General features: G+C 36.7%; 1 protein-coding gene across 1 annotated transcript in view; it reads right to left on the bottom strand.

The window, feature by feature from the left end:
- Positions 1–14,502, bottom strand: part of DIAPH2 (diaphanous related formin 2) — a 940,956-nt gene that overhangs the window by 318,863 nt on the left and 607,591 nt on the right. The window contains exon 24 of the mRNA XM_081115447.1: positions 5,849–5,973. Within this exon, the coding sequence (XP_080971573.1) occupies positions 5,849–5,973 (125 nt within the window). The remainder of the gene's footprint in view (positions 1–5,848; positions 5,974–14,502) is intronic.

The raw sequence follows: 14,502 nt of genomic DNA, 5'->3' as shown, positions 1-14,502 counted from the left end.
ATTTTTACTTTTATATTATTATAATTGATTATACCTTCTATTTCAAATCAGTGCACAAGTAATTGAACTAAAAATTCTCCTAATACCATTATGAAGTGTATATTTTAAAGAATGTGAAGAATCATTTTTAAAAGAGCAATATTTTATCCATGTGGTTTTCTAGAACATTTTGCTTTTCAATGTATGCATTATCTCCACTACTGACCATGTACTTTTTTAAGTTTTTGATTTGTTTGTTTTTTTAAATCCTGAACCCTCTCTCCATGAGTAGTCTCATTTACAAAAGTTTTGCTTTGAACTTCCCAATGTTTTTATTTGACATCAGCAGGCAATTGATGGTAAGAAAACTCGAGAGTCAGGGCCAGTGAACTTCCTTCCAATGTAGTCTACAGCTCTCCATTTTTCTTAAAGAACTAGAAAATAACCTGACTTACTATTTTCATATAAAAGAAGGCTTTGTTCTTGAGGCTTCTTTTTTTGGGGTCAATTTTATATGGCATTTACATTACAAAGTATGGCTCATCATTTCACTAAAATCTATTACTGTCATGCTCTCAAAGGTGATTAATGTTACTCTGGTTGAATAATATGTGAATTTTTTCATCTTTTTAGAAATTATTCTCTTAATAAATAATAGTGGGAAAATTAACATAATTGCAGTGCAGGGCAGACCCCCTGATCTGTTTTGAATTATCTGGTAAGGACAATGTGCTTACTCAGTAAGTAGATTTTTAACTACTTCAAATGACTCTCCCTCCTACTATGAGTAAATCCCAGGTGTTGATATTAGTTGACAGGGTGTTAATGTCATTAGAGTTCTGTCAGCTCTTCTTGTCAATGTGTTAATGGTGCCCCTGCTGCTCAGTCACTCCCTGTCCTCCAGTTGGTGAAATGATTTAGCCAGCAGTCAATCAAAAAGCTAAGCTGATTGGTGCAATAGACAGCCCTGCCATTGACAAAATCTGTGTGAGTAAATGTGGTAAGAAATTTGTCAATAGGATATAAGCAGTAAGGTCAACATTGTGTTTAATGTGCTTTTTCGACAGTGGAGGATGTGAAGAATAGATCAGGACAAATATTTAGAAGTCCAAGAAGCTCTCCTTTAACAATGGCCTCTCCAGTCAGAAAGAGGAAGGAGCAATAAGTAAAAGTTATGCTTTGATTTAGAAGTAAGAAAAGAAAGCCTCTCAAGAAGACAAAACCTGTAAAAATTGAACTCCACATATACTGTCAAGGCAAATAGTCCATTCAAATAGACCCTCTCAGGTCTCTTAAGCATGGGTTATTTTTTAAAACTGAAACTAGATGTGATTCTGAACCTCACCCTACCAATATTTGCCATCTGTGCTAAACACTAGCACACACTACGTAATTCCTGGTAACTTAACAAATAAAAAGAGCCCGGCTGGTGTGGTCCAGTGGTTGAGCATTGACCTATAAACCAGATCATGGTTTGATTCCCGGTCAGGGCACATGCCCAGGTTTCAGGCTCAATCACCAGTAGGGGGCATACAAGAGACAACCGATGGATGATTCTCATCATTGATGTTTCTATCTCTCCTCTTCCTTCCTCTCTGAAATCAATAAAAAAATATATTTTTAAAAAGTTTATTTTAAAAAAATAAAATTAAATGAGATAACCCCTAGAAATTAGTGAATGAAAAACAAAGGACTATGGCAAATAACTGAGTTGTTGAAATTATACTGACCCAACCTGAGCTCACAATGACTCAGAAACAACTGTGGTCAATTTTATTATCAGACATGGAAAATAATAAACAAATATTTTTTAAAACTCAAGTATATAAAATTAGGCAATGTGTGATATACAGTATAAACATTCAACAAATGAGAGTGAATATTAACATTTTTATAACTGACAAAAAAGAATATAGATTCTATTTCAATCCACCGTACAAGCAGTAGAGCTAAAACTTCCAATACTATTATGATGAGCATATCAGCATGAATACTAAGCATTTTGACTTTAAAAAAAAATTAGAGAAACAGCAATAATTTCCTCACAAATTTTATAAAGATGTTTGAACAATTAGCATTTCAATATATAGGGCTATTATATCCATGATAGACCATCCCCCTTGATCCTATAATGAGGTATAAGAGAATTTTCCCCATTTCTTCATGTTTTGTAGTCTTATACAATTAGTTTTGCTTATTTTACTCTTTCCATATATTTTTTTTTGAGTCATTAAAAGGCTCAGAACAGGCCTCCGCAAGATGTACCACTTTGGCATGTGGATTATTTTAAGCTAAAGGCAATGGAGACCCTGTGGCTCAATGGAAACTTTGATTCTCCCTTAAAAAAATTTAAATTGGGGGTGTGAAATAAGAGTAATCACCAGAGATAACTTTTTATGACATACATAAGACTTCTTTTTTAAAGTATATATTTTAATTGATAATTGATTTCAGATAGGAAGGGAGAAAGAGATAAAAAACATCAGTGATGAGAGATAATCCTGGATCAGCTGCCTCCTGCATGCCCCCTCCCACTGGGGATCGAGCCCATAACTCGGGCATGTGTCCTTATCAGGAATCTGGTTCATAAGTGGACACTCAACCTCTGAGCCATACCAGCCAGGCAGCAAACTTCTAATTACTAAACACCTGTTCTTATTATCATTCTATGAATGGCATTCCTCCCGTCTGAAGCTCTGGAAAGGCATGTTCCTCATTCCTTGGCTCAAGATGCCATATATGCTTCATTACTCTTTCAGTCTCTAAATCTCTCACATACGTAGGGTTCCCATATGTACATATAGAATGAAATTTGGTTCCTTTTCTCTTGTTAATCTATCTTATGTCAATTTATTTATTAGACCAGCTGGGGGAACCTAGAGGGGTAGAGTACAATTTCTTCTTCCTCCACATTAGGAACAAGCAACCAACTTTGGGTAGAGCAAGGGAGACAGAGCTGATGAGCTTCCTTCTAAAGCCACTGGTTATGCTTCTGGAGGCAGGAAATAGGCTGGTTGCTCCATTCAGAGGAGAGGTTTCATTCTTTTGTAATTGTTGTTCAATTTTTTGACATTTACTTTGTAAAGGTGAGATTATCCCTTCTAAAACTGATTACAATTTACATGCATGCTCTAAAAAAGTGACTCAATGTTACTTAAGTTCCTGAGATTTATATGAAGAAAAAATGTATAACTATAAGCACAAACAACTTCTATTTAACAATATCCCTTTTAAAATCCTAAGTAAAAGTAAGAGTTTGGACAAGATGATCTCCATGGTCTCTAGCTATAATACTCTGTGATTCAACACATACTTACTCAGTGTCTACATATTACTACGTGCTGCACAGTATGAAGGGCACACAGAGATTAACACACCAGACATGACCTCAGCCCTGGGGACAGCAAGACAGAGAAGTGTGGACATGTAAGACTGTCAACAGCTAGAGGTCAAGTTTCCTATAATGTGCAATGTTGTATTTTCATGGCCTGGCAATGCCTAACACACTATAAGTGTTTGATCAATATTATTGAAAGAGTAAGGGTGAACATAGCAGGCTATGGGACTTAGCCCTATCTGGAGATTTGGTGAAGATTCAATTTGTATATTCAATCTATATGTTCTCTGGCCCTCATGCCATTGCTGCTAACTATAGCTTTTCTAAAAGCCCACAGGCGTGGCAGTGTTATTCAGTTTTTGAACTCACAGTGCTTATAAAGAGATTACTGCTTAAGTAGGTAAGGTTACTTTCAAAGGAAGCTACTCCCATACTTGTGCTTGTAGTTTTCAATTTAAAGGGCCAGTGACCTGAAGCCACACAATTTATTGGCAGTGGATAGAAACAATGGAAAGATCATTCAGTACAAAGTATCCTTTACTTGAACTAGAATCATGGTTCTAATTTTAAAATAGAGTCAATTATCCCACCATAAAATATCCTCTTTTGAATTTGCCAGAACAGTAGAAAATATTAAGTATGCAGCAGAATTTATATAACATATATACATATGATGAGTACGCATTTTGTTTGTTATTTTCTAGAAGTTCCAAAGTTTCAATGATAGACCATAGTCTTCCAAGGGAAGAACAAATTATTTGAGTAATAGTTCTATCATTGTAATTCATTAATTTGAAGTTTTTAACCAGCTCAACTCAATATTCGAACTTTTTCTCTATAATAAATTGCTGTATATTTTATTTGTTATTTTAAATATGATATGCAAAGTTACAGCCCCATACATTTTAATATAGTTTTCAATCCCCTTGTAGACAAATAGTCACACTCTAGTGCCCCCTAAATGAAGAATAACTATTCATCTGTAACACAGAGATACAGAAGGCTCTGGATTTTCATTTTAAAGTGCTTAATTATCTGCATAAAGAGAGAAATAAAATAAAGAGTCCAGGCCAAGTTCATGAGGGTTTGAAATTACTTTTCTTTTTCTAAACGAGCAACAAAGACTCCTCAATGGTGCAAGCTGTTATGTGGCCACAAGCCAACTGTAGAAGAAAATGTTGAAAACAGGGGGATCAGGAATTAAATTGAAATATATGATGCAAGAACCAAACTCAAAATTTGAAAAATGTAGGTGGTGTATTCAGCCACAGGACAATATTAACATATTGAAGGAATAATCCAATCAGCAATAAAATTAAATTTGCACATTAAGTATTGCAATGTGGGCAGTTATATAATCCAAGGTTATTTTTGAGGATTTCCTGCCTCATCATTCACAAACATGTTTACAATATTCCTATTTATGAACGTACTCAGCATCACTAAAGGCCCACACAAAACACGGTATTAATCCCCAAACAAAAAAACTGAGAATGAAAAAAAATTGTTTTTCATGTAAATCTGATGGCCATTCTCAAGTAATTCATGTTCAGTACCATAACTTACACATTGGGCAGGAAAGAATGCTTATCAGAGAAGGAAAGGCAAGAGATTTAACCTTGAAACAAGGTAACTGCCATATAGTTGTTGAAGGAATTTACTTATTATCAGATAAAGAATTTACAGTATTTATTTCCTCTCGAGATATAAAATAGTGAATCAATCTGCAGTTCAAGATATTTAGTTTAACCCAGAGGAGGAGGATATGGCTTTAACTTTTGAAAACCAAAATAGGAAGACAAACAGCTCTAATGTAGTTTATCTTTAGACACCAGATTTAACATTCAACAATTCAAGCTAAATGCTATTTCTCAAGTTCTCCGTTCATATATTTCTGTAATTTATATGAGTATAACATATGTAAAATGGAAGTTGAAAACCACTTATCAGGAAAGCTTAAAATTACATGGATAGCTACTATAATTTATTTAAATATATAATCTACTGATCAATTCATCTATTCATCTATCCATGTATCCATTTGATCCTTCACAATCCTTTTAGTCTACTGATATTAGTCATCCTCTGGTTGCCCTTGAAAAATCCTGCACACATAACAAAGAAACAAAAAAAAAGGTCTGACTAAACAACTTTTCTCCCTTGATCGTTTCCTTTAAGCAAATGGTTACATAAGGAGATTCTTTGTTTTGTTTTAGGTCTAATCAAGCCTCATAAGACTTACCTTGCATATGTTGTGGGCCTTCAAATGAAATTCTTCTTTGAGAAATGGCACTGTTTTCTTATATAATTGTTCCCTTGGCTACTCTACCTGGCTCAAAATATCCTGAACTAAAATTTATGCTGCTAATATAAAAACAGCCTATACACAAATTCATCCAGACAGTGTGAATAAGACTAAGTTTAGAATGAACCAAATAGTAAATATACAGACAGACCGATAGACACTGACAGACACACACACACACACACACACACACACACACACTAACAAAATACTTAAAGAAAGGATATAGTCATCTTTTCCACGAATTTATCATGTTGATCTTCTGTTTGGGGGAATTTCTTGATGTCACGTTCCAGATTAACAATCTGTTGTTCCATTGCTGCAAGGTTGCTCTTGAGAATTTGAGCTGAAACTGAAGAAAAATATGCAAAGTCTTTAGAATATTTGGCCAGGTATTCCAGAAAAAGATTAAAAGAAAACAGTATTAGTTAAAGTATTTTTTTAATATGGAAAAGAGTTTCATGAAGTCAACTCACATTTTTCTGAAATACTGCTCATAAAAATTCCACTCTCCATGAAATAAGAGAAAATGTGTAATATAATATACCAAATCATCAGGTTTAATATGAGAATGTCACCATTTTATTCAGTCATTGGTTCAAATGAATCTATTTCTATTTAAATTTATTGGTGGAATTCCTAATATTTCATTCTTTAAAATCTAATTTGTAGATTAAAGAGAAACTAAGGTTCAAAGAGATCTTATTTTATTAATGTGTCTTGGCTATATAAATGATTTAAGGTTAAATTATACAAAAGGATCAACTATTTTTCTTTGGTTGGAATAGCCTAGATTTACAAACCAACATCTATGGTAAAAGTTCCATTCTCATAGAGAATGTGAAAAATTCTTTTTTCATACCCACAGAGATGTGAAAAATAACTGTTGATACATAAGGAGAATTTAGAGCAAAACTCAGCAAACACATATGTGCATACATAGCCACAAATCTTCAGCAAGCCTTCAAACTCTATCATCAGTTGCGTTAATTACCCCTAACATTCTTTGCACTTTTTTTCTCTCCTCGTTGACAACCAATAATTTTAAGTATTGTATTCAAACTGTTCCAAAATACACTTTCCAGATCTCTCTGATACCTTCTTTTCACAGAGGGACTTTTCTTTAAACTAATGTTATTTTATAGATACTCTATTATTGCATGATGATCAATTATATACAAAGACGTTTCTATCAATATCAATGGCATCTGGCAAGGTTCTAATTGGAAAGACAAGGTAGGTATAAGAATTTGATAGGTAGCCTGTGAAAATGGTTCTTAAACTCAGACCTCTGAAACACTGTTCTTTTCATTAAAGAACTATGAAAGAGAAATAGAATAATATTAAAATTCTTTTTAAAGTAAATTTCAGCTCACTCTGAAGTGTATTGAAATTACAATGAAAAATTCAATGATACCAACAAAAATCAATCCCCTGGCAAATTTTGGCCAAACTCTCCTGATACAAAATCCTCACACTGACTGCATACCTTTATGACTCAATTAGAAGAAATTAACTTAATTTACAGGGAAGTTCAAGAGACTGAAAAATCAAGCACCAATACTAAAAACAATTTTTTTCTTATTAATCTGTCAGTTCAAAGAGCTCTGTCCAAGTTATTTCCATTTGTTTAGATCCGAAAAGCTTGAAAATTATTCTTTATTGAAGAAGTCTAAAAGAGTTTTGTCTTGCCAAAAATTCGCTAATGGCTTAGCCATTATTGCTTGCTGTATTTAAAGGATAAGTTTTCTGTGGAGGAAATCATTCTCTCTGACTTTAAAACTGAATTATTTTGCCCTATCTGGTTTGGCTCAGTGGATAGAGTGTCGGCCTATGGACTGAAGGGTACCCTGGTTTGATTCAGGTCAAGGGCACATGCCCGGGCTGCAGGCTCAATCCCCAGTAGGGGGGGGGGGTGGCGTGCAGGAGGCAGTCGATCAATGATTCTCTCTCATCATTGATGTTTCTATCTCTCTCCCTCTCCCTTCCTCTCTGAAATCAATAAAAATATATTTTTTTAAAAATTTTTAAAAACTGAATTATTTTCTTTACTTTTTAAAAATTGTTGCTTAATTCTTGCTAATCACTCAAAAGGTTTCTCCCAACCCATTTGCTTGATTGAAAAACTGAAGATATAAAATTGACCAGTTGTTTGCCGTTTACATTGCATGGGTGAAATAAACTCATGATAACTTTCTGCTATAAGCAAAATGTGCCCAAAGGCCAGGCTGAGGTCACAATAGTAATCCTCCTACTAAAAGCAATAGTGACCGAGCAGTAAAAAGGGGAGGAGGAAGAGGAGGATCCATTTTTTGATTGTTCCGTACAGAAACTCTGAGCACATAGCTATGCACACAAAAGTCTAGATATCCCAAATAATGAGACAATATTTTTAATCCAGAGAAATTACTTTTCACCTTAAAGTTAAATTCTGAATAAAACACTACTTTCCAGACACCTGTCTTCCTTAATTTCATATGTCAAATCCTTAGTCCTCTATAAATCCCTCCAGAGCTCTAGTCCACATACTCCAGCATCTATAGGCATTTTTGTTTGTTTAACTGATCTTCCACATGTTACCTTCTGCTTTGAACGGGAATTATTGTTTCGTCTACATAAGCACAGTCTCTGCTAGAAAACCTGAAGCTACTTAATGGTAAGATCCATTGAGTCATACCTTTAAGATCCATATCTAATTTTTTGCTTTTCCCTCAGTACTTATTTAAATGCATGGTCCTCCACAAATGTTTGTTGAAGGAATATGCATATTTCAACACGTTTTGGTTCAGATTTAAATTTATGCCCATTTCTGCAACTGAATGTGCACACAGGGGTTAGATACAGTCACAATGACTGAAAGTTACCCTACCAACTATGATGTGAGTATGGAAAGGAAGCAGAAAGTTGACATCTGTCTAATGCTATGTAGATGTAGAGGAGGCAGGGTTGCAGGAGATGCTTAGACAAATGAAAGTGAGAAACTGATACAAGAAAGAGAGATAAGAAATATCTTTCTTTATTAGGCTGCGCTATTCTTCCCCTCTAATGAATTATTAATATTATGTTGAAAAAAAGAATAAAATACTGGTGCTGTAATAATCCAAGGATTTCAGCCCACCACATGCATACCTGTGGCTGCATTAAGCCAGCAATACCATTATAGAAAATGTATATCCTTAAATTGGTGGAATTTTGGTATCTTAGAGGTAGAAATGACATTAAATGGCATTTGGATCAGTCTCTCCAGTTTTCTAAAAACTCAGGTTACATGTTGTCATAGTCTATTGAAGGGAACTAGTTTTACCACCCAGAAGCTGCCTTTTTGGGACACCAATTTTAAACTCTTTATTAAGAAACAACACTCAGAAATAACCTTTCACCCTCCCCTTTTACCTGCCCAAGCGATTCAGACAGTAAAATCTGCTTTAGGATGTTGCTTTAGCCCAATTTGAATTAAGTACGGTACACAAGAGGGCTTCAGCCCTGGCCAGTATGGCTAAGTTGGTTGAGCATCATACTATACACTGTGAAGGAAAACCCCTATTCTGTAAAACTACTGTTTGGAATTCTCTGCTATTCTTTAGTCGGCCTCTTATTCTGAAAAAGTAACTTTGCTTTCTAGCCTGCTTGAATAGTGAGGGAGATAAACTTAGCTATCTGACCTTGTAGGCCAGAGACTAGATACACCCAATGCCATGCCAGGTGCATTTTTTAATTGGATAGAACTGTATAGTTTTCAAGGCCACCGCCAGCAAGCACACAAAGGGCTGGCTCTTCTATAAAAAGGGAAGTTCTGCTTGTAGTTTTGCTTAGATTTGGATTCATTTCCCTGAGCCCGCCGCGGTGAATAAAGTGTAACTCCAAACTCTCAGAGCGCTGTTTGGTTCTGGTCCGGTTTTTCTGTAACAACACCAAAGGGCTTAAGGTTTGATTCCTGGTCAGGGCACATACCAGGTTGCGGGTTTGATCTCTAGTTGGTCGGGGTACATATGATACAACAGATTAATGTTTCTCTCTCACATGGGTGTTTCTCTCTCTCTTTCTCTCCTCCTCACTTCCTCTCTCTAAAACAAAACAAAATAAAAACAAGAGGACTTCATACAGGGACCTGTTAACTACGTAGCCCTGTGTCTCCCTGCTTCTGAGTTGCCTTGAAAGAATGTTCCTGCCATGTATGTTCTGCTCATCCTCAACTACCTGTAAATCTCCCATTCTCACTTCTGAAATCTAAGACCCCCCAGCCCCTCTCCTTTGTACAAAATGCCTTATATATTCAATGTTGCCTCTCTGTCCTTGAATTTTCATGCCTCTGTGAATTCCCCATGCACATGTCTTAAACATTTGATTTTTCTCCTGTTAATCTGTCTCTGTTAATTTGATTATTAACCCAGCCAGAAGAATTTAGAAGATTGGAGAAAAAGTATTAATTTGTCTTAGTCCGCACACCAAGCTCCTAGAAAAGAGTCCAAGACACAGCTTGCATGTTAATGATACCTTTGTAACTAACCTAGTTAGTAATTAACTGGAAAGGTGCAGAGGGAAGGCCAATAGCACAGGCATGCCACTTGTGCAGCTTTGCCAGGAAGCCGCAGTTAACATTCCCCAGGCCCGTTCCCTGCAGATCCTAGGGGAAGGGACTGGACAGGGGAGAATAGACACAGGCCCAGTAAGGTCTGAGTGACAACAGGGAAGACACTTGTCTGTCAGTCACAGGTAGGAACAGGACATTGGCCAGAGTAGGTGTGGCCACTGCAAGTACAGGAAGATTTGAGATACTTAAGCTCCTAAACAAAGGAGTTTGTTTTCTTGCCTCTTGCTCACACTTGACTCCTGGCTTGCTGGGGTCTCATGCTCCTGACATTTGCCCACATGGCCCACAGCCATGTGGACCCCACACAATGGGCTGATGGACAGTAACCAGCCTCGTACTATACCAAGTGCAGCTCCACCATGCAACAGCAACTTTGGACACTGGCTCTGCTTCTAGCTCTGATGAATACCCAGCTGCACATCTTCCAGGACTGGATTAAGGGAAAGGGGATTCTAGAAACTGAGAGATGTAATTTCATGAAAATAAAGCTTTCTACCTCATTTCATCCTCCCTTGGGGGTCTCTGGAAATGCTTATTCCAGTAGCAGCCCAAGAACCCCATTCCCACTAGCAATGGAGAAAGGCAATCCACGCATTTCTCCCATAACATTAAGACCTTATTGGGGGTGAGAGTGGGTTGCAATCTGAGGGAAACATGCCTGATGGAAAGGGGAAGAAAACAAGAGGGTAAGTTATTGAACTGACTACAGCTTTAGAAAAAACACAGCTGGTTGCTTAGTATCCCAGGTTGTCTCCCTCAAGGCCAAACTAATGGGCATGTGACCTGTGCAGTGGCAAAGCCCCCACACCCACCCCCATCCTCACAAGGGCTCTGTACTTGGTTTAATACTTTGTTGTTACCATTTTTAAATTCTCAATAATATATTAAACGGGGTCCTGCATTCATTTTCATTTTGCATTGGGACACAATAACCATGCAGTCAGTTCTGGTCTCCAAATAAGAAAAGTGAAACAACTACAACTTGGAAGAGCTGGTTAGAGGGAGGGGGTGAGAAGTGCACCTGCTGGCTCCTCCCCACTTCCTATTCTCTCATTGGTGAAAGTCTCTTTCAAGGGGTGTTAACTTCCGGCTCTGGCTGGGGAGTAAGAAAAGTGGCCCAGACTTAGAGGCGAAATGGCACAGAAGGGGTGCCCAGTGAACCTAAGCTGGTGCAGAAACTAGATCAAAAGGGGATTCACTGTATCCTAAAATTATATAATGAAAATACTGACAGTTGCTATAACTAAAAAAATTTGTTCACTTATAATCAATATCACCCTATTGAATTTTTCTTACCCATCAGATTAGATCTCATTTTGCCTTGTAGCCACACTGATTAAGTCTACTCCCTATTTTACAGGAAAGGAGTCATTAGCATCATCTTAATCTTCCCAGACTACAAACACTCAGTTCTTTCAACTAGTTCTCTGAGGGTAGGGTTAGTTATTACAAAGGCTCTTAAGTATTAACTAACAGTTACTGAGTACTTACTTTGTGCTAGACATTATTCTAAATACACACACACACACACACACACACACACATATATATATATATATATATATGTTTTTATTGATTTCAGAGAGAGGAAGGGAGGAGAGATATAAACATCAATGTTGAGGGGGAATCACTGATAGGCTGCCTCCAGCACATCCCCTACTGGGGATCCATTGAGCCTGCAACCCAGGCATGTGCTCTGACCGGGAATTGAACCCTGACCTCATGGTTCATGGGTCAATGCTCAACCACTGAGCCACAATGGCCGGGCTAAGTAGTTTTATACGTTAATTCATTTAATCCTCACAAAAACTCTATGAGGTATGTACTATTCTAAGGCAAGGGTACCATATGAGCCACATGATGTCTTCTCAGGAAATTTTAAATGTAAGATAGTATCTCTTGTACCTGGAAGGCTAGGCAGTTACAGTAAAATCTGTACCCATTGGCACCAAAGCAAATTACTTATATTGACCTTGATTCTTGTGGGGAAGCATGAGACTTTGTTGAAGTTTTAAGGAGGACATTCCCTTACAAACTTTCCAATCACGTCTCATGCTTCCCCACAGATTCTAATTTCTGCCATACCAACTACTTGCTGGGTTACATTGAGCCAGTCATTTAGCCAATCTGGGTTGTCATTTCCTAGTTTGAAAAATGAAAAGAATAATACCTTCCTTAAAAGGCAGTCATTCCAGTTATATGACTTGATGAACAAAGTTCTATTGTTATACCTGGTATATAATAGATAATCTATAAATATTCATTTCATATTTCGCAATCATTTCCCCATACCTTACTTTACAATAGACAAATCCTTACTGTCCATGTGCCAGGAAGAGTTAAATAACACTTCAGATGCACCGGAATAACAAACGAGCAGTCATTCCCTACTTGCTATCCTCTATGGCCTGATTTAATTTAATATTGGGCTTCTTTCTAATCAAGAGAACTAAGCTTAGATTGTGTTCTCTTTGTAGGTTTTATAGGGTACATGGAATTTTAGGTCTGCAAACCAGTGATTATTATACTAATGAACAGCCAATTTATTAGAGATACTAGCAAGTTCCATATTTAAAGAATATTTCTAGAACTTAAAACCTGTAGTCTGTATTTCTATAGAGACATTTAAAAGTTAGTCACTTGGCTTTCTAGACTTGTCTAAAATATAGCAGACTTGTTTAAGGTTTACAAAAGAATTGACATGCTTGAATATTTACCTTGAATATATTTGGTTCAATCTTACAAGTGGGGAGTCAATGTTGACTAGTTAACTATTTAATTAGGTCCTGACCTATATTACCTCTAATATTCTTGATTGTGTGTGTGTTTGTGTGTGTATGTAAGAGAGAAAGAGAGAGAGAGAGAGAGAGAGAGAGAGAGAGAGAGAGAGAGAGAGAGAGAGAGAGAGAGAGATTTTTATGAGGGGGAGGTATGTAGGGTACATGGAGTTTTAAGAACATTTAAATACCAGACGGGTTAAAAACGCTTGTCTCCTGCATAGCATCACATAGCATCAGCCTCAGGGTATATTTCTGTGCCTGTCATTCTATTAGTTCACTAATATAAATTAGGGAGAATTTAATGACAGTGCAAACATTTTCTATCTGAGTAAATTCCCACTACAGGCATTTTCAATGACTGATTAGTCATTCTGGTGGCACTTTAATTTTTTTCTCTCATTTCATTTTTTACATCTGCTACTGAATTACTGAATCTAAATTATAACACTAAAAATTAAATTATAGCTATCAGGTTCTTTATTATAGCTTTCTTCCCTGTACTTCATAAATAACCTTTTAAGTTCAGTATACTCTTGAGCTATGTGTAGGGAGAAACTTTCCCCACAAATCTTATTCATCCACCTATTTTAGTTGCAAAATATACATATACAGGGGAACCTCCGTTCTCTAACTTAATTCGTTCCGGGAGGCTAACACGCAATTTGTTTGAAAACTGAATCATTTTTTCTCATTAGAAATAATTTAAATTGAATGAATCTGTTCCAGACTCCCAAAAGCAAAAAAAAAAATAAAATAAAATAATTCACAGCACAACTTCCTGAAATGTTAACAAGGAGAGGTTTAGCAGTAAACTGACTCATACTCGAGCATTCTCTCCTTTGTCACCCAATAGATGTGTGACTGATCATACAGGTATGAGCGTGAAAGGGTTGTCAGGTCTAGAATCAAAGTTTTGTTCAACAATCCAGAATCCCTCCCCCCATGAACAACTTGGCCAAAAACCGAATTTTTCCAGATAGGAGACATATGACACCAAGGTTTGACTCTAGATTTTTCCTGGTTTCAAGAAAATATATGACAGTGGCCTGACCCTCATCCAAAAGATTTTAAATGACAGACTTGCTCTAATTCATAATTTTAATGAAGTTAAACTATAAGGTATGCCCTGGCTAGGTAGGTCCGGCGCTTGGAGCATTGTCCCATGCACTTGTGGTTTGATCCCCATTGGCACACCCAGGAAGCAACCAATCCATGTTTCTCTCTCACATTAATCTCTTTTTCTCTCTCTCTCCCCCTCCCTCCCTCCCTTCCTCTCCCTTCCTCTCACTTTAAAAATCAATAAAAACATATCCTCGGGTAAGAATTAGAAAAATATTTTAGCCTGGCTGGTATAGCTCAGTTGGTTGAACATTGTCCCATACACCAAGAGGTTGTCAGTTTGATTCCCAGTCAGGGCACATGCCCAGGTTGTGGGCTCCATCCAGCAGGGAGGCAAGCTATTGACGTTTTTCTCTCTCTCCCTTCCTCTTTTTCTAAAAATCAATAAACA

The sequence above is a fragment of the Myotis nattereri genome, assembly GCF_964212035.1.
Source record: "Myotis nattereri genome assembly, chromosome: X".
NCBI lineage: Eukaryota > Metazoa > Chordata > Mammalia > Chiroptera > Vespertilionidae > Myotis > Myotis nattereri.
This window is presented reverse-complemented; position numbering and strand designations above follow the sequence as displayed.